At 46.7% G+C, this 23518-nt stretch overlaps 9 protein-coding genes across 9 annotated transcripts; 6 read left to right on the forward strand and 3 right to left on the reverse strand.

The window, feature by feature from the left end:
* Window positions 1-801: 801 nt before the first annotated feature.
* Window positions 802-2939, forward strand: N7478_008362 (putative bifunctional fatty acid transporter/acyl-CoA synthetase (FAT1); the record flags this gene model as incomplete). The annotated part of the gene is made up of 5 exons (XM_056924576.1): window positions 802-1087; window positions 1138-1293; window positions 1352-2498; window positions 2558-2707; window positions 2768-2939. 5 exons carry the CDS (start codon window positions 802-804, stop codon window positions 2937-2939), a joined length of 1911 nt encoding a protein of 636 aa, XP_056777302.1.
* Window positions 2940-3202: 263 nt separating this feature from the next.
* Window positions 3203-4716, reverse strand: N7478_008363 (pyridoxal phosphate-dependent aminotransferase; the record flags this gene model as incomplete). Its single annotated transcript, XM_056924577.1, has 4 exons — window positions 3203-3646; window positions 3719-4185; window positions 4250-4454; window positions 4519-4716. The coding sequence occupies 4 exons, from the start codon at window positions 4714-4716 to the stop codon at window positions 3203-3205; spliced, it is 1314 nt and encodes a 437-aa protein (XP_056777303.1).
* A 349-nt stretch (window positions 4717-5065) lies between these two features.
* N7478_008364 (Zn(II)2Cys6 transcription factor) lies at window positions 5066-6405 on the reverse strand (the record flags this gene model as incomplete). The annotated part of the gene is made up of 2 exons (XM_056924578.1): window positions 5066-6287; window positions 6356-6405. 2 exons carry the CDS (start codon window positions 6403-6405, stop codon window positions 5066-5068), a joined length of 1272 nt encoding a protein of 423 aa, XP_056777304.1.
* A 631-nt stretch (window positions 6406-7036) lies between these two features.
* Window positions 7037-8948, reverse strand: N7478_008365 (MIP/aquaporin family protein; the record flags this gene model as incomplete). Its single annotated transcript, XM_056924579.1, has 2 exons — window positions 7037-8806; window positions 8907-8948. The coding sequence occupies 2 exons, from the start codon at window positions 8946-8948 to the stop codon at window positions 7037-7039; spliced, it is 1812 nt and encodes a 603-aa protein (XP_056777305.1).
* A 3208-nt stretch (window positions 8949-12156) lies between these two features.
* N7478_008366 (uncharacterized protein) lies at window positions 12157-12974 on the forward strand (the record flags this gene model as incomplete). The annotated part of the gene is made up of 3 exons (XM_056924580.1): window positions 12157-12412; window positions 12467-12556; window positions 12607-12974. 3 exons carry the CDS (start codon window positions 12157-12159, stop codon window positions 12972-12974), a joined length of 714 nt encoding a protein of 237 aa, XP_056777306.1.
* Window positions 12975-14504: 1530 nt separating this feature from the next.
* Window positions 14505-15383, forward strand: N7478_008367 (uncharacterized protein; the record flags this gene model as incomplete). The annotated part of the gene is made up of 1 exon (XM_056924581.1): window positions 14505-15383. One exon carries the CDS (start codon window positions 14505-14507, stop codon window positions 15381-15383), a length of 879 nt encoding a protein of 292 aa, XP_056777307.1.
* A 929-nt stretch (window positions 15384-16312) lies between these two features.
* N7478_008368 (putative autophagy protein (Atg22)) lies at window positions 16313-18227 on the forward strand (the record flags this gene model as incomplete). The annotated part of the gene is made up of 6 exons (XM_056924582.1): window positions 16313-16473; window positions 16534-16568; window positions 16645-17400; window positions 17461-17585; window positions 17645-17806; window positions 17871-18227. 6 exons carry the CDS (start codon window positions 16313-16315, stop codon window positions 18225-18227), a joined length of 1596 nt encoding a protein of 531 aa, XP_056777308.1.
* A 466-nt stretch (window positions 18228-18693) lies between these two features.
* N7478_008369 (uncharacterized protein) lies at window positions 18694-20310 on the forward strand (the record flags this gene model as incomplete). Its single annotated transcript, XM_056924583.1, has 1 exon — window positions 18694-20310. The coding sequence occupies one exon, from the start codon at window positions 18694-18696 to the stop codon at window positions 20308-20310; it is 1617 nt and encodes a 538-aa protein (XP_056777309.1).
* Window positions 20311-21565: 1255 nt separating this feature from the next.
* N7478_008370 (sugar porter family MFS transporter) lies at window positions 21566-23359 on the forward strand (the record flags this gene model as incomplete). Its single annotated transcript, XM_056924584.1, has 4 exons — window positions 21566-21668; window positions 21727-22551; window positions 22612-22831; window positions 22885-23359. The coding sequence occupies 4 exons, from the start codon at window positions 21566-21568 to the stop codon at window positions 23357-23359; spliced, it is 1623 nt and encodes a 540-aa protein (XP_056777310.1).
* Window positions 23360-23518: the final 159 nt, after the last annotated feature.

Consider the following 23518-nt stretch of genomic DNA (forward strand, 5'->3'; position numbering starts at 1 on the left):
GGGTTCAAAATGGGCCGCGGTTGCTCTCGTGACAACAGGTATCATCCGATGTTAAATTGATCCGAAGCCGAAATAAAGAATAAGAGAAAGAAATGTCCGTTGACAGCAGGTTCTGTTCGCCAGCCGAAGGGAAATGCCGTTGCGATGAGGGAGAGATTTGTACGATACCGTAATTTATGAGTCCTCGGCTCGTCCAGGGGATTTCTCATTGGAGGATTCGTGTAAATTACCGGAATAACGCTTTCCGGAATTCAGCCTCACTTGCAGATGGTGCCGATCAACGGCCAAAAAATTGAGATTTCGGTTTGAACGTGCCTTTGGGCAGAAAACCCAGATACGAAGCTATACGTGTCCTTTGGCGAATGTACGGGCGCGAATCATTCCCTAGAAATTGAATCTTCTGGAGTATAAACTCTGTGACAGTCATATTGAAGTTGACGTGCCAAGATCCAAAGGCCGGGGTTCGATATATGACACTGCGGGCCACTAACTACGGGGCCCCGATTTCCGCCTCGGTCTGGGGGAGTGCTAGCTCTACCATTAGTACGGAGAACCGAGTTCGCTTCATCCTATCCGGCAAATCACATCCAGCCAACTTCCGCTTTGCGCCCATTAGTGTGGGGGTGGGTTGGACTTGCTCTGCATCATTTCCGGGGACTTCTACCGGGACTTGGTCGAACATTAGTTATTAGACGCGTGGGCTGGTCCGGTCGGAAGCCTTTGAAGTTCACCCACAAAAACATCCCATTCCTTGCGCATCACACATATCACTGCGACAAACTTGGTTAATATCTTCACGCCATGGATATCCTTTCCGAAGCCAGTATGCCCGCCGTGGCTATGGCGTCGGCTCTTTCTGTCGCGGCAGGAGCATACCTGAACGCGAAACTGTCCATCTCAACAGATTTATCTGCCTATTTCAACGACAAGGCGTTTGGAAAACGGCTAGGACATCACATTGCCCAGTTGGGCGAATCGACTACTATTTACAAGATGCTTGAAAGAGTGGTCGAAGTCGAAAAACAGGGAAAGGTAGATGCCTTATGGTTCGAACAAAAGACGTGGTCGTATGCAGAGCTTAAAGACTGTGAGTGCTCCACGGATCTAGAATCAAACCCAGATGTCTAATTTCTACAGTGGTCGATCGATTTGCCGCCTTGCTTCACTCGCGAGGTGTGAAAGCTGGCGACTTCATTGGCGTTTTCACAACGAATTCGCCAGAGATGGTGGTTACATTGTATGCACTAGCGAAACTGGGTGCCGTCTCTGCCATGATCAACACCAATTTACGAGGTAGACTTTTATTTTATGATCCTAAAAGAGGAAGGTGATTGCTGACCATATGCTCCAGACGACACTTTCACCCATTGTTTTAATGTCTCTGGTGCAACATCTATAATCTCAACCCCAGACCTGTCGCAATACGTTTGCATAGAATTACCGCACTTAGCAATTAACCTATCATCTTTTGAAGATACGACCACAGGCTCCTGGGACCTCATCACATCCCCAGAACTACAGAAATTCTCACCATCGGACCTAAAGCCGGCTAAGCGCACTCCAAAGGACCCTGCCGCTTTAATCTACACGTCAGGCACAACAGGGAAGCCCAAGGCATGCGCAATCTTAAACATGCTGACCATCATCACCGCAACTACATTGTCAAGCGATGCCAACAACAAATCCAAATACTCTCCCTTGCGTACATATTCCTCTCTACCACTTTTCCACGGCACCGCCTTTTTCACTGGAGTTTGCTATTCGGTCGGAAACTGTGGAACACTCTGTCTTCGACGCAAGTTTTCTGCCTCCCAGTTCTGGAAGGATGTGCATGATTCAGGCGCAACCAAAATTCTTTACATTGGTGAACTTTGTCGATATCTTCTTGCTTCACCTCCTTCTCCGTATGATCGCGATCATAACTGTATTGTTGCTATGGGCAATGGATTGCGTGGTGATATTTGGGAACATTTCAAGTCTCGCTTTGGAGTTTCTGAGATTCGTGAGATTTACAGGTCCACAGAGGGTGTTGCCAAATTTGATAACCATGGTCCTGGTGTTTGGGGAGCTGGAAAAATAGGCTTCTCAGGTCCAATTCGTCGGTCTTTAGAAGAGGACACTTTGATTGTGAAGTATGATATAGACACGGAGATGCCATGGCGAGATCCTCAAACCGGATTCTGTGTTCGGGCGAAGTTGGGGGAGGAAGGCGAGGCCATTGGGCGGTTGCGCGACCGGGGCTTGTTGATTGAATATTTGGGCAATGAAGAAGCGACAGAAGACAAACTGCTGCGTGATGTATTCGCAAAGGGTGACATATTCCAGAGGACTGGTGATCTCATTGTTCAAGACACAGATGGCTGGATCCGCTTCCAAGACCGCGTTGGTGATACATTCCGGTGGAAGGGTGAAAACGTTAGTGCGGGTGAAATTCGGGATCATATCTGCAATATTGATGGAGCTCATGATGCCGTCGTATATGGTGTGAAACTTGCTGGGTGAGTCATGAGATTTTATGAGTATTGATGTGACCGAACCTGACTAACGCATTGTCTAGATACGATGGCCAGGCTGGCGCTGCTGGTATCACATTAGAAGACCATTCACCCAGCTTCCAGAAGAGTTTTGCCTCTAGACTTTACCCGGAATTGAAGATTAAAGGCGTACCATCATATGCCTTTCCCCGACTTGTGAGGTTCACTGAGAAGTAAGTGGATATTGATATCAAGCAATGTATGCATGTACCAAAACTAACCTTGAAACTTAGAGTTGCAACTGGCGTTACATTCAAACAGGCGAAGGGTGACTTGGTGAAAAAGACCTGGGATCCCCGCAATGATTCCTCCGGAGATGGGTTGTGGTGGCTGAGTGGTACTAAATACGAGCCATTGGATGACCAGAGCTGGTCTCAAATAGAGACTGCAAAGGCCAAATTGTGATTACTGCCTGGATGGATACGGAGGTCGTTATAGATATGTTGTATCGTAGCTACCTAGTCCATTTTGATTTATAGAATGCTATCTATATAGAAAACTCATGTATAATTCAATAAACAAGTCATTTCGCACGAACCAATGACCAGAGACACAAGTAGGATCGCTATAACCCGTTACCATAGGAAAGCACATTACTCGCATACAAACTAGACCACTGCATTGTCCGCTGATTTAGCACGGCGCCATAGCAATCTAGAATCGATAGATCACACCAAGCTCTCTTTCAATCTTTCCAAGCCTGCTCTGAGAACGCCTTCCTCCTTTGAAAATGTGATTTTGAACTCACCCTGACGTTCACCCAAGAACCGACCAAAGTCATTCCCAACATCAATCAATATATGATTTGTTCTAGCCCTCACCACGATATCTTTCGTGGTCTCGCCTTCTCTCAGTGTGACAATCGCATTCACCCAAAAACCAGCATTAGCAGGTAAAATTTCTAATCTACCTGAAAGTTCCGGGACTACCAGAATATCCCGACACAGGTTATGCAAGTTCCGCAATTGGGTCTTGGTATCTGATACCCACGAGGGTGTGAGTGGCGAAGTCAAAACTGCTGTTGTAAAATGAGCAGTCAAGGATGAGATTTGCCAAAATGATGCATATGAGACACCACTTCGGACGAGAGGGTTGTATGTCATCGCACATCCCTAGCAAGTTTGTCAGAACTTGATCCAGGTAATTCATAGCAGAGGTTTCATGATAAAGGAAGGGTTTCTTACTGATCGGACACCACAAGCCCCAAAGTCCTTTGACATGCTCCATACAATATGCACGCGACTCGAATCAATCGTATCTTGCGATTCAGTAGTAGTGGAAAAATCTTCATCCGCTATCGCCTCTTGTGAATGTAAAACAGACAGCATGGAAGTGAACTTCTCATCCTGGGGATGAAATGCAGTATTCGCAAACACCTCATCAGAGATAAAATGAAGACCATATTTATTACAGAACTTCGCCATTTCCCGAAGCACATCCTCGGGCCAACATCTTGCGAATGGATTACTCGGATTAGAAATCAAGACAGCTTTGATTTTGTGAGAATCCGGCGCAGATGTATAAGCTTTCTCCAGTGCAGCTATAACACTGAGTGACATGCTATCTACCCACCATGATTGTGATGTTGTCTCAACGTACGCCGGAATAATACTTATCCCCGCATGGAACATTCCAAAAAAACCATAGGCCCCTGAACATGATTTAGATTAGTGGATTATTGTGAAAGAAGTTATTGATGTAGTGATGAAACATACTCCACGCGGGCGCTGGGCAAAGAACACTGTCGCCTGCATCGCAGATGGTGCATAGTAAAGACTCGAGCGCGTTACCAGATCCGGCAGTGGGTACGATATGCTCTGACTCTACTGGAATAGAAGGATTGAAGTATGTATTGAAATAGCTCGCAAATGCTTGTTTCAGTGTCTCATCTCCTTCAAACCCGTTTGGATTGGCGAATGTCTAAGCCGTTGATGATGATTAGTTGATGATTCATTCAATTTGAAGAAAGTGAATTCGAACCAACCTTCATGGAAATACTTTTGGCCATTGCATCTTTGCAGACGTCAATCATCTTGCTCTGCATCAATTTATTCTCTCCATCACCAAACTTTATATCGTTGGGATGGGCTTTGTGCACTTCACCAGTGGCAGATGTTATGGGTTCAAGAGCCTTCACTATCGCCGCCATGCGGGTGGAAATTTGATTCTGATTGCTTGCCATGATGAAACTTGAAGAATGTAAGGAGAACTCGAAGGTTGAATTGGGCCCACGGCTGAATTTATGTTCGATAAGAACAAAGAACTCGTTAGGCAACCAACAACCAGACTAGAAATTATTGTTGATTCCTACTAGTACGAACCTGGCAAAACAAAGCGGGGTTCCAAATCAGGGGGCCTAAAGGACTCGGGCGCCAGAACAAGCATGGGAAGATGATACTGGTTACAATCTAGTTTTATTATCGTAGGAAAAGGAAAGTAAATTTTGAATTTAAAGGTTGGAATATATATTTTATTAAATTATATTTTTAGGTTCTAGTCCAGACCACTAGCATCCTCTTCAAGTGCTATATTCATGTCGAAGTGACGCTTTCGGGATTGGAAGGCGATTTGGCACGCACACACAGAGGATGTGAGCGAGAAATGCTCTCCGGATTGGCACAACATGCATCTTTGAATAATCCAAGTGCAACATTACTTATATCTTCATCTCGGCACTGCTGTATCACAAAAAGTAATATCGTAGCAAACTCGATCGCGAATATGTACTTCGGACCCTCAGAATAAGCCTCAGAGACAAGGTCAATTATTCGTAAGAAATAATATTCATGTGAACCATAAGAAGAAGCGACAGCAAGTCCATTATTTGCCCATATCTTGCATACAAGCCATCGGGCTTTGAACAGGCGATTTCCACGACGCTTGTTATTTGCATCGTATCGTTCAAGACCAAGTAGAACTGCATAGAATGCGTCGAGATCCTCGTTGAGACGCTTTTCTAGGAATTCGATAGACTCCTGCGATTCCGAGAGTGGCGTTGACAGTCGCGTTCTTTGCTGTTCTTCTCGGGTAAATGCGATCTCCACAGTACGACTGGTAAGTTCTGTGAGCGCTTCTTTGGCCTGAGTCAGATCGTTGAAAGATGCAACACCACACGAAGATTTATACTCGATGGGTCGTGGCATATCTGCGAAGAAACCCGGAAGTAGAAGTATAAAAGCGTTGAATAATGCAAGGGTCGCTTCTAGTCCAGCCCTAGGCTTGTAAGACTTGACAAGCTGCATGGCGTGTCGAGTATGGAAAATGGCGGCTTCAGGGTGTCCACGCAGGAATTCCACCCCAATTAAAAGAATACAAGCTGTCACGACGATGTCCATGTCGGCCGGCTTGGCATAGATCATTTGTTTAATAGCGCTGCCATAATGGCGCTGAGCGAATTTTAAATCCTCGAATTGAGGTGGTGAGTCTTGTCCGATACTAACAAAAAATGAACTCAGCGCCATCATCGCATGTCTGGCTATTGGCTCGCGCTCTGTCAATTGAGGGACGATATCGGTCCAGAATGCATATGCAGGAACCGGGCCCGCTAGCATGGGCGCTACAAATTGACGGAAACATTCTAGATTTCGAAGTTCCCTCGGTTCTGCCCAGGTAAATTGAGAGGGCTGCATACGCAGCAAGGTATTGCGCTGTAATGCATCTGACGGAGGTTCTTCATACCCGTCGCACAGTCTTCCTGCTGCGAAGCATTTTAGGCACTGTGGTTTGCCTTCGTCGCATTTTATTTTCCGAACCCTGAAAAGACGTTAGATAGAGTACGATGAATTGACATATGTGATAACATATGGTGTTGTCCCACATACTTGCAAGTTTTACATCCCGTGCGAACTCTTTTAATACCTGTGCGGGGCATTGAAAGGATGACGCTAACGACGCGATTGATTCCAGATTCACGCAATCCAACCGAGTCAAATGCGATGATTAGAAATGAACGACGCTGATACGTTCTGTGGGTATTGGAATGATCATTCACGCCTCTCTGGCATTTGACGGGCAGCCGGTGGCCCCGAGAAACAAAAAGGAGAAGAGATATTAGGATTTCTCTCCGGATCGCCAGAATTAAAGATCAAATTCCCTGGATGCCAAGCTTAAAACGGCCCCCACGCTAGACTCAAATCCAATCATTATGATGCAAACACGACCGCATAAAAAGGGATTATATGATAAAATAAAGCATTATATTGAAAGACAAGTTTTGAAGGAATAGAGAAATAGAGAAATATATTCAGTTGATCAATTTGGTTATCCGCCCATTGTCGCATGCCGAACTCCCTTCGCCACCAATTCAAAAAAAAATTTATATCGACAAAAATTTGAACGATATAGACAAGATCTCAGTTTTAGAAATTCAACCGTTTTGTGCTGAAGGCATGGACCAGGGGGGTAAATACAATTGGCCATGTCTAGTGCAGCGAACTGATGTGGACAGGACCCCATAAGTATGGAGTTAACGCGAGTAAAACAATATTTACAGCTACGAGCGTCTAGACTCGAGTCACGTTGTCTTCCTTCTTCGAAATATGGAGGCGACGACCCCACTTCATACGGCTCTTCTTCATGGCACGTTGCGTTCGCTCCCATGGGTAGTTGACAGGAGACTCTCCACCAGTGAAGATGAAGAAATCGTACAAGAACGCGCCATTGAATGCACCAGCGATTGCACCAACCCAAGGACCATAGAACCAGTATGGGTTCAGGAACAGTTCACTCGGGTATCCAAGCGCCAGCAAAGCAAGACGTGGACCAAAGTCACGACTGGGGTTGAAGGCAGCACCAGTCTGGTATCCGAAAGTCATAGACAGGCAGGAGATGACCAAGCCAATGATAAGAGAGTTCATACCAGCACCAGGTGGAGCGTTTTGATCATCACCAAGCGCTAGGACGGTACATGCAAGGAAAGTGGTACCCAGGAATTCATTGCCAAAGGCAGTTCCTGCGTCGATCCAGTTTTCGCGCTGGCTGGTAACGAAGCTGGTGATAATACCGCTGTCAGCATTACTAGCGATATAGTAATGGATTGAGCGATAGTAGAGACCATAGGAAGCGAGGGCAGCACAGAAGGCACCGACGAACTGGGCAGCGAAGTATTCGGGCATTTTGCTCTTGGGGAAACCACGGTAGAACCAGAGCATGAGGGTGATGGCGGGATTGAGGTGAGCACCGGAAACACCACCAGATATGTAGATGGCCATCATTGAAGCGAGACCCCAAGCCCAAGCGGTTGTGTTGGGATTACCTGCGTTGGCGACGGTAACCGAAAGATCGGCACAGAAACCAATGGTCAGCTGGACGAAGACCGCAAGAGCCTCAGCGAGGGCCTCGCGATGGTGTGTACGAATGACAGACCAGGTGGTGTGGTTGTTGTGAATCTCATCTTCCACAAGATCCTGGATCAATGGGTGCAGGTCTTCGGGGGTAGTCGCTTCATCCAGAGCCGGGATCTCTATCTTGTCTTCGAGATCGAAGCCTGGTTCCTGCGATTCAGGAATGGGACGCAGCGGATCATCGCTGTAATATTCACCCGGTCTAGCGGGTTCATCCTCTGTTTGAGAATCTCCTTCCTGGACCACCGACAGGGCATCGTGAGAGCCGTTCCAAGCAGAAGTACGTCTGCGGCGAGTAGACGAGGTACGGGACATGCGTGATCCCTGGCGTGTAGATTGAGTATCACCACTCAGAACCTTGTTCATGAAGGCTTGCTCACGCTGCAACCGAGCATCCTCAACCTGCGCCGCCATTTTCCGCGGGTCGGAGGTTTTTTCGATCCTCCCCGCCTCAACCTCATTGGGATCAACGTCCAGCCCAAGCCTCTGAGAGTTCTCGGTCGGGAGCTGGGCATTGGCCCGTTGCTGAAGAAGCTCCTCCTTGGTAGGAACCATGCCTGGTCTCACGACACGGGGCAGTGGCTTGGCCAAAGACCATACTGGCTTTGCGTTGGAAGGTTGCTCGTATGATGGATTCAAATCAGCATAACCAGGCTGCACGAAAGGCTCTTGGGCCAAGCGCAATTGGGGTGTCTCATCAGGTCCGGCAAGAGTGAACTTGCCCTGTGTTCGACCTGCGAGGGTTGTTCGGGGGGCTAGACTTGGAATTGGCTCATCCCCGCTACGTCTAGCTGAGCTACGTCGGCGCATACCCCCATCATCATCTTCGGCGACATCTGAGGTTCTTCCTCTCGGAGAGACGGCATCATCTCTGAAGCGAGAGCTCCGGGTAGGAGAAGTCGGGCCCTCGTTTCTTACACTTGCACCGGACTAAATTGTGAAAACTCGGAATAAGTATGACATTTGGAATAGATAGAAAGGGATGAGGATGCAAAGCGAAATTTGTATGCATGCATGCAGTATAGCTTACCTCCGCCCGAGGTCTCCTGCGGTCTCCTTCTTCAGCGTCCATGATTAATTATTACGGGAAACGGCAAGCTTCTGGGTTGAAACGAAAGCTCCCGAGACCAACGGGGATCAGCACGTTCTGATGAGCCGACGAACCCGAGATAGTGACCGAAAATAACGGTCGGATGAAGCATCCAACAGGCGGTAAAGAAGAAAGAGAGAAAGAGATAAAAATTTGATATCAAAGTGGATGCCAGAGAAATATGAGCATCCCCTCACTCATTTCCCTAGTGAGTGGAAACTTGACGCAATGGCTCGAGATCATCGAGATCTCCCAATTGGCGTACTCAAGCTTCGCATCAGGAGAGAAATTCCAGCCCATAAGGAATGTGCAAGCCTTTTAGTGCCTGTCCTGATCCACAAATACCCACAAGTGGACGCGACGCGTGCCTTTGATTGAGCCATGGTTTGGCACCGTCGGAACTGGTCTTGCTTCACCACCCCGCTGTGGCCAACTTGAATCTACCGTTGATAGGCCGACCAGGACGGTCCCAATGCACTCTGCATATTGGTTTTGGTTATGTCCCGTCCTACCCGGGTGCGTTGTGCATATTGGTTGTGCGAGAAGGAAGGAGAGAAGGAAAGACGGACAGGAATCGGTTATGCGGAAGATGACATCAACGTCGCCTCAATCTTTTCTAGTTTGATCCGAAAATCAACTTTTTTGACAGGGATTGCAGTCTCCACTCTGATAAGACCCTCTGAACAACACAAATCATAGTTGATCAATTTCCTGAAATTAAGAACCGTGCTGTCGCTGTGGGTTGCGTAATTCATAACTTCGAAGGTTGGACTTGTTTGCTTGATTTTGTCCCCCGCCTACAATTGCTATTGTGAGCCGCATCTGAAGGGTTCGCTTGACTTTCCTTGTGATTTGTCGAGTCATTTCGACAATCTTGAGGAAACAGGGGATTTTCGTCCTCCAATTTGTGGTTCTTCCCCAAACTTGAACATGAACTGGTTCTTCCGCACGGGTATCTTGGTGGTCTCCCCGAATGATCAAACTAACCACAATTGCAACGTTTTTCGCACCGCTGAGGGCACAATTGGAATATTTACTTGAATTTGCAATGACTCGCGAACCCATTGAAACTAGTGTGGAAGATACATCCGCACTCACGGGCTCACGGGCCAAGAGCCTTCGGATCGTCAACAGTCCAAATCCCGACCACAAAAATTTGCAGCACGAGGTAGATCCCAGCGGTTGCATTGGAACTTGAAATCTTGGAACCACACAGATAAATTTGAGGGGAATTTGTTGGTTCCCTGGCAAATTACTAGCTGAAATCTGTCGAACTAATGCAAGCCTCCACGCCACTTTGCGCGGGGTTATTGCTTGTATGCGCCATCCGTAGATTGCGAGATCCATGCCAGATTGGATGTCATCCAATATAAACATGATGGTAATTTTGCATGCTAAATATGAATTATGGGCGGCTTTATGTGTATTTTTTATGTTTTATACTTATCGTGGCCGAATCATTGACTCTATCACATGAGAATCAGTAATTGTCGGATGATTCGGTTGGTTTGAACGGCTTTAATTGGATTCCCCAATTTTATTTGCTACTCTAGTCAATTTACGATGGTATATGTACTGTTTGGTGAGATCCGAGTTCTTAACTCACAGTCACCAACACAATGATATCAATGGATTTTTATAGATCCCATTCCGTAGCTTCCACGGACTGGCATCTGACTAGCAGCATTTTTAAGCCCAAGCAATTAGATTATTTTGATAAGGCTATCAACCCCTACATCTGCGCGTATTGGGGCATATGACACGAAATGAAAATAAAGCAATGGAGCTTCTAGGTAATTAGGCGTGATAAATTGTTGTTGGCCTGCTGTTTCGCGGTTGCTGGGGAATGGATTGGAGGATTCGGTGCGATCTTTATAGTCGAGCACTTGTACGACGCAATGATATCTTTAGGTCTGTCTCCAATACTGGAGAATGTGAAAAGATTCACGCCAGATTTAAATACGACGAATTATCATTAATAGTTTAATCCTGTGGCCCCAAGCAGTAGTGGTATAGACTGCTAAACCACCATAGCCGTGCAGCCAAGTCGGCGGAATATACAAAATAGGGATATGGATCCTTGAGGTCTGCTGGATATGGAGGCAAAAACTGGCTATGCGAATTCCTTATAGGGGTATGTCATGACTCGGCATTCACAACATGATGAACTTTAACATGATGAAGTTAGGAGGAGCCTTTCACCACTCGCATTTTCTCCACCATTCTTCGGTGCCTGATGACGATCATTCCGGTACTTATGGGTCCATTTAGCCCATCATCCAACTTCACGGACGAATACAAAAACAACCCGTCGAATTCTCCAATTCCAGTCTGTCTCAACTGCCATACTGTGAGGCGCTTGGCCCCGAAGGCCTTACTTACGTAGGAACAGGCTGTACAACTTGAAAGCCCATGTGCAGATCATACAAATCTCATTGGCGTTGTGGCCCTGGCCACCAATTTCTGGCGATTAGATGATGACCCTTATGACACAGAAAAACCCTCAACAAGTCTCGTTCTCTTGTTACCACAATTGATGGATAATGCTCATAAGCAGAATAAGGCATATCAATGAAACCTGTGCAACGGGCCATTCCTAAATTGTCTTTTACACATATCCTCCCGAATACCGAACACAGACATTTTCAGCATGAAGTATATTTCAGCAATATCTATCGGAGATGCAGGGATCGACTGCGGGAGTGCAAGGGCGACATACTAGTATTGCTAAGTGGGGAATGTCGGGGCAGGAGTCTTTTAGGCGCTGCACCCTCATTGGTTGAAACCGTGACACTTATGCATCAATGAACAGGGGTTTGTTTTCTTTCTAGTTTCTATCTAGAAAACTCCTAGATTTCGTCAAGGTCGAACGGTGAAATTCACAAACCGTCGGTCACTTCATAAAATGGTCTAAAATAACAATCTGGGCGCTATGTTCCTCTCATATTACACTTTTTCCAGATCGCGCTAAGTGGGCCCTTGATTGAATCGCACAATTTACCTTCAGTCAACCTGCGCGGGGCTGTTGATCAACATATCAGCTTAGCGTCGCCAACTCTCGCCCTTGAACGACTGACTTTAAGAAATCGATTATTCGCTATATGTCATTTTTGGAGCGCTGGAGAAAATAAATCGGTGTCAAGACAACCAGTCATCGGAAAAGCAGATTAAATCGCGCGTAGCCATCATCATGGAAACTTGTTTAATCATTGGAGCCACTGGCAATATCGGTGTCTCCGCTGTCACGGCGGCATTGCACTCCAAGAGAAGTGTTCTAGCCGTTGTACGCAATCAAAACTCAGCAAACAAACTCATCAAGAATATTGAGTCGTCTGAAGGAATCACGTTTGTCGAAGCCGATGTAACCTCAGACTCGGGGATAAAAGGAGTCGTGGATCAAGTCCGAGCTGGCAAGCTACCAGCGTTCCAGCATGTATTTTCATGTGGTTGGTATACCTCGAGGCCCTTCTGAGTCAATATGGACTACTGACACTTTCAAGTGGGCGGCGAGTACGCTGAGACCCCTCTGCAGGAGATTACGACCGAGATGCTACGCAGGAACATGAACAACTCATTCGAGTCCAATTTCTGTATGTATCGCAAACCTCTAAAATATGCCTACACCTAACAGGAATCCCAGTTGCTTATAGAGATTCTATCGGCTATTTGTTGGAACAAAATAACCCTGTCAGCACATGGACGATTTGCACAGGAGCATCGGGCGACTATCCGTTGCGTCCATTGCCCGGCATGACCCAAGGCCCCCTTTTCACGCTTGCTACAGCCGCGGCTCGTGAAAACGAATCGACAAATGTGCGCTTTAACGAGCTCTATCTCGCTCTTCGAGTCGAAGTTGATGAAGACGCAGTACAACATGGTGTTATAAAGGCCACGGACTTTTCAAATGTGTACAAGTCGATATTAGCTAACCCCGAGATCCGAAGTTCACGTATCCGAGTTGAGAGTGTGGATGACATGAAAAAATTGCGATACGAGAAGAAAAATTAGCTATGCGTACTATATAGTATTTATCTAATGGATTGTGGCAAGTCCCATATAAATGGCCTAGGAAGTTCCCGGCTGTCAATTTCAGCCTTATTTTATGTTTTCATTGAAAGTCATGATCATCACTGAATATTTCAAACTGCCCTGCAATGGCTCCGAGAGCACTCTGGCTCATTTTATTGCCATTGAGCGATCCTTAATCTTCCAGCCTTCTCCTGGTAAAAGAAATATGTGTTTTATAAGATGCCAAACATAATTCCAGAAACAGCAGGGTAACTCTCTTCGTAATTCAATGGTTAGTAATTATATTAAAATCAAATTACAAGGATTATTTGCGAACATAGAGAAGTTAAGCCCGGTCGAACTTACCGTAGAACCAAATTGGCTAGCCTGGGACTTGAGAGGATCCCCGTGTCGTCGCTTTAGACTATGAGAAGATAGGAATCTGTACAAAAGGCTACCTAAGAGGATACCTAAGGCATAAATATGTCAGTGAGGCTCAAAGTCACCACAAAAGAGAAGACGAGGGGACTTGGTACAGCCTGAGATTGTGAAGCTGAGGCTGGATTAATGATGTGTTGAAAAGTCAAGTTTCCCTGCTCGGTAACTCACATGCATTCGGCTTCAAGTTGGTGTGGGAAGTCGACACTTGCGGCAAGCTCAAACAGCTCTTGTAATATTCAAGTTCAAGTTGCGGCGAGCCTTTCGAGTCTCGCAGAATATATCTTTGGATATACAAGTATTGATCCTCCTTGAGGTTTTGCTATATCCAGGGTCCTCACTGGCAGCCCTGGACCCGGATGTTTTGCATATCCAAGCTCAACTTGAGGTGTTGCCATAAACTAGTACATATACTAGGTGATGCCAATAGACCATGCCAGTGGAACTTGAAGCTATAAAAAGTCGGACAAAGACGAAGAGAAACATAAATAGCATTGTGCTTAAAAAGGGCACCTAGCGGTCAATTGCAAGGTTCAAAATTACGTTCTTTGTCATAGACATGTTTGATTCATGATACTTACTAGCTTAGGTATAAGCCACAAGGGAAATGCTAATGCGGGAAAAGGAACAAATAAAACATTGTAGACAATGAATAGAATGAGCCGAATGCACACGGCAATCAAACTCCAAAATATTCACCTAGGCAAAGACAAGATCACGCTTCATGTTGTTCTTTTTTCCTTCAATGTACTGCTGTTTGGCTGCCGATCTATGTATCCAGTACAATTGAGCCTATCATCTACGTAGGTCATGATCCCCGTAGGATGGGAAGGTGGGGGCCAACACTCCCAGCAAAATTCTTTTGAACAAAGAAAGCCTGGGAAAAGCACACGTCCCGATCACAGTAGTCGAGTCAAACCAAATTCATATTAGCAAGGCGAAAGCGATTTCAATCATAAACTTGCTGTTCATTACCGCTTAATCGCGTCCTCGTTCCGCACTCCTCTCTCTGAAGGCCATCCAAGATCGCGCCATTCATCGCGCTTAGTTCTACCCCTCAATCTCTCCCGAGGCTCCCGAGGATAGCTAGAGATGTCGAATTCAAATACCGCCCCCGGGGCCTCGAGATCTTCTGAAGCCAGCTTTCACCTCGCAGATGGGATCGGTTATGGCCTCCAACAAGATCACCAGTCGGTCATCCGGCTGAACCTCCAGCACTACCTTTGGCGTGAGGTTTTTGGCTTCAACATCCACCCAGATATTCCTCCAGGCCCCGAAAAAATCGTCGATGTAGCATGTGGGAGCGGTTTATGGATGATAGACGTCGCCCGGGAGCTTCCTCGCGCTCAAATCGACGGTCTAGATATCGACCTTACTCAGGCTCCTCAGCCAGGATGGCTTCCTTCCAATATCAACCTGAGCCACTGGGATCTTTTCAATGATATTCCTACTGGTACGGAGGCAAAGTACAATCTAGTACATGTTCGTTTGCTTGTGCTGGTCCTTTCTGGTCTCGATCCCATGCCAGTCATTCGCCGCTTATTCCACTTGGTGAAACCCGGTGGTTACATACAATGGGACGAGTTAGATTGTGTGAACATGCGAGTCAAGAGACTTGATTCAGCTGCTGATGCACCTGCGCCTGCATTGGAAGAGATTAGAGAAGCATCTCATGCAGGGGGGCGACATGATTGGGCTTTGGATCTGCCGCGTCTCCTGACGGAGGGAGGGTTCCACGATGCGAAGAGCGACTATTATGATGATCCTCCGGAATTGGTCCGTGCTTTCAACGATTTGCATCTATTGACCATGCAAGAGTTTGCATCAAAATTGGCAAGCAGAGGCCAGCACGAGGCTGCGGCGCGTTTTGTTCATTTGATTCAGACTGGCTATCAGGAAGGTGTCAAGGGTACAGCACTATGTATTCCGCGGGTGGTTGTTGTAGCCAAACGGCCTGTTGAACATGCTTGAGGGGGCCTTCCCACGATGATAGCCTTGCTATATTCGTGCGATAAATTTAGTGGTGGTACTTTTTTGGTCGCATCCTTTAGATTGTGTATATGGTGGGTCAAATTTTATTATCCGGACCGTTTTACAGACATAAAATCCACTTTTTCTTTTTGCCGCAGAACAACACAACCCCTTCAAGTTGACAGTTATGGCTTTGTCGTTGCAATTCAGGAGGCTGTGCTAATCTCCCAGGTCGATAAATCATATTCTGTGTCTCGAGTTTAAGCTTTCCCCCGCTTCCAACAGAGCTCTATGCGCCACGTCATTTCCTTATCCTGGGGCTTTTATCCAGGATATCTGGCGTTTTAAGTTCAATGCAACATTGTGCTCTTGTGACATCGGGATTATTTATCTACATTCAATCTGATCAATGTCGCTCTCAGCGAATCAGCCTATCTCAACTCACTCCTTCGTGCTGCGACATCCCGGCATCAATGCTAGCGCCAAGGATAGCGGCATTTCATTATTCCCGCCAAAAGTACAGGGGAAAACTTCCAGCAATCGAACCAATGGTAACCCACGCTTTGATATGTCTGCACGTTTTTAACGAATAGCAGCGATGATACGGCACTGGGCCATACGCCGAATTCACCAAGCAATCGCTAAGCCCGGTCGGGCCAGCGGTGGAGCCGAATGCAGGTTATCATCGCGCGATCGGCACCGTGATTCCAATGCGACTGGCCTTTGCCGGACTCAGGGTTTTGGAACGCGGGGCCGCGGCCCAGAAAGCAATTTAAATGGTTTGGATGTTGGCAGATAGCCTAGCAGTTGCCCCGGGGTTTTTGAATTTCCCCCTCTTTCCATTCTTTGCATCTCAATTTTCCCTTTGCATATTTGCACGATCATTTCTCTAGCTGGAATGAGCCCTCGGTCGGAGTAGTACGTGCGCCATGGATCAAGATAAGGACAACGCTCTCTCCACGGTGGAGATGGATCGACAAGGTTCACTACCACAGGAGGTTGAGGGATCAAGGAAGGTTGAAAATATCGTTCCGGATCAATTCGATGAAAACTACCGCACGTCTAAAAGGGAGATCTGGGCTTACTACTCGTGCGTTTTTCGTTGAGGAAGTCTGGGAACTAGGAGAAACTAAACACTCCGACCATCTAGCTACTATATCGGCAATAATGGACTGTCTCTGTTCAGTAAGTTTCAAGTTGGCAATATTTTACCAAATGAAAATTTCCTTTTGCAGCCAACTGACAACCAGGTTTTGCTTAGACTTTGCGCCCACGGCTTTCCAGAATCTACTTTACCAAGCGGCCCCACCCGATGGCATGCTAGTCTTCATCGGACAGCCACGAGTCGTGAATAGCATCGTTCTACTTTGCAATGGTATTTCTTTCGCCATTCAGGTTGTTGTATTCCTAATTATTGGAAGTTTTGCCGATTTCGGTCATTGGCGACCCAACATTTTGATCGTTTTATCTATTATCGCCTGGGCAATCGGATTCGCATGGCTGGGTGTTCATACTTGGGAAAACTGGCGGGTCGGGGTTGGCCTTTACATGGTTGGGTTGATCGCCTACCAAACAACATTGACCTTCTGGACAGCTGCGTTCCCTGGACTCGCTCGGAATACAGTCGAGATGAAGGAGAAAGCAGACGAATACGCCTCTGGAATGATCACGCGGGAACAATATGATTACGCCGATACTATGATGCGCAGTCGTCTAGCTAATATCGCCTTCTACGTTCAATCTTTGGGTGAGCTTGTTATTCTGGCCATAATTGTCGGGATTATGTTTGGTTTGGATGTCAATGCAAGCGAGGCAAATAACAATTGGGGACTCAGTGTCTTGATTGCGTTTGTTTCTGGTGTGTGGCTTCTTGTGGCCATGCCCTGGTTCTTTCTTGAAAAACGTCGCCCAGGCCAGGACCCAGGAAACCGATCTATACTTGTTGCAGGTGTATGGCAGCTCTGGCATGCCTTAAGGCAGATTTGGCATCTCAAACAAAGTTTGCTGTATCTCATTGGTAAGCGGGATTCCACACGTTGGCAACATATGGGCGCTTGAGAACTGATCCGATTTGTAGGATACTTCTTGTTGGGAGATTCGCTGAACACTACGGTTACGGTAATTTCTACGCTACAGAATAGCATTGTAGCCTATAACACTCTAGAATTGACATACCTCTTAATTGTGGGAATTGCAGCACAGGTAAGTTCAAGCTATTTTCCCAAATTTCAAGACAATGTCTTAACAAAAATGACTTCTAGGCTGTCGGTATCTACTCGTTTTGGTTCATTCAACAGCGTTTCAAATTAGGAACCAAAACCATGTTCAACACTATCGCATTCTGCATTATTCTTCTCGATGGCTGGGGGATGATAGGAATTTGGACAAACAAATTTGGTTTCCACAATGTCTGGGAAGTCTGGGTATGTCACTCGCGCATTAAATTTTAGAAAGCAAGAAGAAGACGGCAAACTGACTATCGCACAGGTCTATCAAGCCTTTTATGGACTTTTCGTTTGTCCATGGTACAGCTATTCACAGATCATGATCTCCGAAGTCACACCACGTGGACATGAGTTCCTCTTTTTCAGTCTTTTTAGCATCATCGGCAAGACATCATCTTTCATTGGACCTATCGTGTCGAGTGCTATCATTGACGCAAGCCCGACTGGCAATACGTCTACTCCATTTTACTTCCTGTTTGCCTTGAGCGTGTTCAGCTTTGGTATTCTAGCATTTGGGGTTGATCTGAAGAAGAGTCAGAAAGAGCAGGATGAGTTTTTGCAAGATAAGGCTCGACGTTTACAGAATATCAATTCTAAACAATCGGGCGGAAATGCGTGATCGGCAAATGCCTGAATTCAAACCTTAAAACGTTATGGGTAACTATTATCATTATCTTGGTAAGCATGAGACCTTTGGACATTCGAAGGAAATTCAAATTTATATTTATGACATAAATGAACATACCTGCTGTTACCACTCTGATCCTTAATCCTCACTGTAGCTCTCAATTGGTACATTTTATTATATGATATCTTTTTCTTCACTCGTACGGGGTAGAATGTACGGTGCATGGAGCACTATGGACCCGTGGCTCGGACCTCGGAAGGCCTAACAACATTGGTGGCCTTATTAATCAGGCCCGAAGTTAATTATTCGGCGCCGAGGGGAATGGCATTGATCGGCGCCGAGTCTCATTTTGAACTCTATATAAATTGGAGAACTTTCCAATCCTAAGCTTGTCATAAACAATATAATATCTAATATTATTACAGCAAACAGCAACAAAAATCTCTCTTCTATCAACATGCCTTCTACTGCTTCTCAGCCTGTCATTGTGGTTGGCGCCAGCCTAGTTGGGCTATCCGCCGCCCTCTGTCTTACCTCTCACAAAGTCCCAACTATTGTTCTTGAGAAGCATGCTGGTATCTCCAAACATCCTCGAGCAATTGGGTTCACTCCGCGTACGATGGAAATATACCACACGGTTGGGATTGAGAACAACGACCCTGCCCCGGATGACTTCAAACTTGAACGAGCGCACGTCGAAAGCGTGGCTGGCAAATGGCATGAGAGCTCATCTTGGTCCGACACCGAGAAAAAGCAGAAGGGGGAAACAAAAGCAAGCGATGCGCCAAAGGGCCCTTCGTTAAAGAAGGAATACTCCGCTGCTCGGGGATACGCCAACCCGCAAGACAAACTGGAACCGATTCTCGAAGCACGAGCACGCGAGCTGGGCGCCGATATTCGACGCGAGCTAAAGCTTTTGAACATTGAGCAGAATGAATCCGGAGTGACTGTCACTGTCGAGGACTCCCAGGGTGTTCAACAACAAATCAAGGGCTCGTATTTGATTGCCGCAGACGGGAACCGTAGTACCGTCCGTGAGATACTACAAATCCCCCGCCAAGGCCGTGGCTTCATGCAGACAATCCAGAGTGTTCTTTTCGAAGCCCCTCTACAGCAGTGGACGAAGGGATTTGTTCAATTCGACATCGATCAACCAGATCTTAAAGCCTTCCTCGCCTCCTACAGTGACGGCCGCTGGGCTCTCATGTTCAAAGACACCATCGAGCGCGACGATGAAGCCCTCCACGCAGCCATTTACCAAGCAGTTGGAATTACCGAGTTCCCTGTTGAGATTATCACCACGGCCCAGTGGGAACTGACAGCTCTCGTAGCTGATACTTTCCAATCCGGACGGGTCTTCCTAGCAGGCGATGCGGCGCATACCCTCCCACCGAACCGTGGTGGCTACGGAGCAAATACAGGAATCCACGATGTGCACAACCTCGCCTGGAAAATTGCCGCCGTGCTCTCTGGGAAATCATTCCCCGATCTCCTGGATACATATAACACCGAAAGAAGACCCATCGCACTGTTGAGACACGACCAGATCTTTGTTCGTGCAGATTACAAAGTACACCTCGATACCGCGACAGCACCCGGTGAAAAGATAGACGACGATGCGATAGAATTCGGACAGATATATATTTCTCAAGGAATTATTGGCGCTGACGAGAGCTTGCCACGAGCGATGAAGCCTGACGAGTGGAGAGGTCAGCCGGGTACACATTTGCCACATTTCTGGATTGAAAGAGATGGGCAGAATGTCTCAAGCCTTGATCTTGTTGGTTATGAATCATGGACACTGCTCTCTGAGTGCGATGAATGGACTAAGGCTGTCTCAGAAGTTAACGGGAAGTCTCCTATTCAAGTGCATTCTGTTCAGTTTGGCACTGATGCGAACATTACCCCACAGGGTGATTTTCAGAAGCTTTTTGGAGTTTCACAGGGCGGCTGTGCTCTTGTTCGACCGGACGGATACATTGCCTGGAGGTCAAGCGAGCTACCATCAGATGCAGCGAAGGCTTTGGATGGCGCTGTGTCGCAAGTTGCATTTCGATTGGATGTTGATGAGTAAAGATGGGCAGGAAAATGCGCACGGCGCGTAAATTAGTTAGAGAGTTGCCTCGGGATATATTCATGTACAAGTATATTAGAACTTTCTGGATTCAGTGTATGTATTAAAATTTGAGACTTCGCCAATTTACTGTTTAGAATGTCCACATCTTGCGCCAATATGATGAACAGACTCTCAAGTTGTAGTGTAGACATGTGAATATCTTTAATATATTCCGTATGTTCAACAAAATAGACCTTTTCCGAAAATAATCTATAGAAGGCTCAGGCAAAAGGAATACTCCGTTAACTCGAAACTTTCCAAGATTGAAATGTTACGTGCATACCACCATCCCCCCTGTTGATCAGGTGCCTTGTACATCAAACTTGAACCTAAAGTTTAATACCTACCCAAGAGTGGGTTTATTGCAGTACGACAGCTTTCTCTCGGCCAGGTGGCTGTCTGCAGGTGACCGTCGTGGCACTCAGGTTGACAAATTCAAGGACTGTCTACATGGATGTCAACATCAGCAGATTTGAGGAAGGTCGATAGTAAGTATGCAAAAGATCGGCTGGATTCCTTCTAGGTCGATAGAATAGATCTTTCTTTGTTCCATTCTATCAACATCTTGGCCTCCCATGGCGGATTCTGTAGCACAGCATTGCAGACTTGAAATTGGAAGCAAGGTATTGGATATCCATGGGGATTGCAAACTATAAATCATGTCTGATACCTTTCCCCAAATGTTAATTGATCTACTCTCGGTATTTAGAAAGCAATATACCCAGTCATTTTACCTAACCACCCCCGAGTTATCATATGTGGCATATATCAGTGGTCTGTAGGAAGTGAGGGCTTCGGTTCTTTTTCTCGTGGGGATTCTGCCTTGGCATCGTCAGTTTTCATATCTTCTCCGACATCCATGAGAATAAGATACGGAATCAGGTTGTCTAACAAGCAAATGTAGCAATCAGTTGTCACGGGTGTGTCACCGTTGCTTAGGACGATAGTATTGCTGACGGTACCTTCCGCATTAAGCCCCGGTGCCTATTTAGGCCTTCAGGCCTTCATTCACTTGGGTTTGTTTACTTCGTTCCTTCCTTCATTTCCTCTTGTCTTGCTTCACTTCGAATTCCTCCCCTTTCTTCCATCTCCATGATTCCTACCAATCTTCCATTATTGAACGTAACAACCAAGCTTTCTCTACCGCCCCCACTTTCCTTGATATCGTCTATCACTCTACACTCATTCGCCGGTCTGGCCTGCTTTGATCGTCATGGCAAACACCAATCACCTCGTGGGCACGAATGATCTCAACTTGATCGAGGCTCCTATCACTTGGCGCGCATATCTGATCTGTGGCTTCGCCAGCTTCGGGGGTAAGACTTTGGCATTCGAAAGATCAAGATTGGTCTAATCTAATAACTACCTTCGCAGGTATTCTCTACGGTTATGACTCTGGATACATCTCGGGTGTTCTTGGAATGCCCTATGTGAAGAAACATTTGGGTGTTCATCGGACTCCAACCAAAGATGACCCCTCCGAGTACATCATCAAGAGCTCCCACAAGTCCCTCATCACCTCTATTCTCTCGGCTGGTACCTTCTTCGGGGCTTTGATCGGTGGTGAAGCTGCTGAGCGAATCGGTCGCCGTCTCACTATCATGTTCGCCTGTTTTGTTTTCGCTATCGGAGTGGCCATTCAAGTTAGTACCAGCAGCTTTGCTGGCCTAGTCGCCGGTCGTCTCGTTGCAGGTTTCGGAATGGGTGGTGTTTCCGCCGCTGTCGTTCTTTACGTCTCTGAGATAGCTCCTCGCAGGGTCCGTGGTACGCTGGTTTCTGTCTATCAATGGGCGATCACGATTGGACTGCTTGTTGCTTCCGGCGTTGATCAAGGCTGCAAGGATCGCGATAACAGCTCCTCGTATCGAATTCCTATCGGCATCCAATTCATCTGGGCAGCGATCCTTGCCGGTGGACTCTTTATGCTCCCGGAATCACCTCGTTATCTTGTTAAATGCGGTCTCATGGATGAAGCACTGCGTTCCCTTGAGCTAGTTCGTGGCCAGTCGAGCTCCAATATCGCCGTCCAGGCTGAGCTTGCTGAAATCAAAGCCAACTTCGAGTACGAAAAGCAAATCGCGAGCACTTCCTGGGCCGACTGCTTCAAGGGAGGTAGCCTTCCGCAAGGTAATCTACGTCGAGTTATCACTGGCGTCGCCCTTCAGATGTTCCAACAATGGACCGGTATCAACTTCATCTGTGAGTCTTAAATCTGGCGACAAGCACCCGAGTATGTGATACTAGTGCTAACCTCTCTAGTCTACTATGGCACCACGTTTTTCCAAGAGGTAGGCATGCACAACCCGTTTCTGATGTCTACCATTATGAACGTTGTCAATGTTGCCACCACCCCGGCCTCTTTTTACATGGTGGAGAAATTCGGTCGACGCACCTTGCTCATCTGGGGCGCCGTCGTTATGTGTCTCTGCGAGTACATCGTTGCGATAGTGGGCGTTACTCATGAAGGAAGCCATGCCGCGTGAGTACTTAAACATCATTTCTTCCAGGCTAAGCTGACCACCACCACTACAGGAGCGTCTGTCTTATCGTTTTTACTTGCTTTTACATCGCAGGTTTTGCCACTACCTGGGGACCAGCCGCTTGGGTAGTCATCGGTGAAATCTATCCCCTCCCAATTCGAGCCAAAGGTGTTGCTCTTGCAACTGCGTCGAACTGGTTCTGGAACTGTATCATTGCAGTTATCACCCCTTACATCGTGGATGAAAACGAGGGCGACTTGAAAGTCAAAGTCTTTTTTGTCTGGGGTAGTGCTCTCTTCTTGTGTCTTTTGTTCGCATTCTTCTGCGTTCCCGAGACCAAGGGATTGAGTCTGGAACAAGTCGACAAGATGCTCGAGGAGTCCACACCCATGACCAGTGCGAAATGGAAGCCTCATGAGACATTTGCGCATGAAATGGGTCTGACCGACAAGGCTGAGCCTACCATCAGTCACCAGGAGCATGATCCTTCTGTCTATGACACATCCGGCTCTATGTCCGCTGCATGATCCTAAGGAATTCAGAGTCTTCGAGAACAGAGAATGCAATAAGGTAATGTTTGGAGTTTGAGGTGGATTAGTATGATGATAATGGGTTGTTGATTCTATGGATTTTTCTGCGGGCTTTAGTTTACCCATTCAATTCTTCATATTTTAGCTTTATCCGAT

The sequence above is a fragment of the Penicillium angulare genome (assembly GCF_028827245.1).
Source record: "Penicillium angulare strain IBT 27051 chromosome Unknown utg000005l_segment0_segment0, whole genome shotgun sequence".
In the NCBI taxonomy this organism is placed as follows: domain Eukaryota; kingdom Fungi; phylum Ascomycota; class Eurotiomycetes; order Eurotiales; family Aspergillaceae; genus Penicillium; species Penicillium angulare.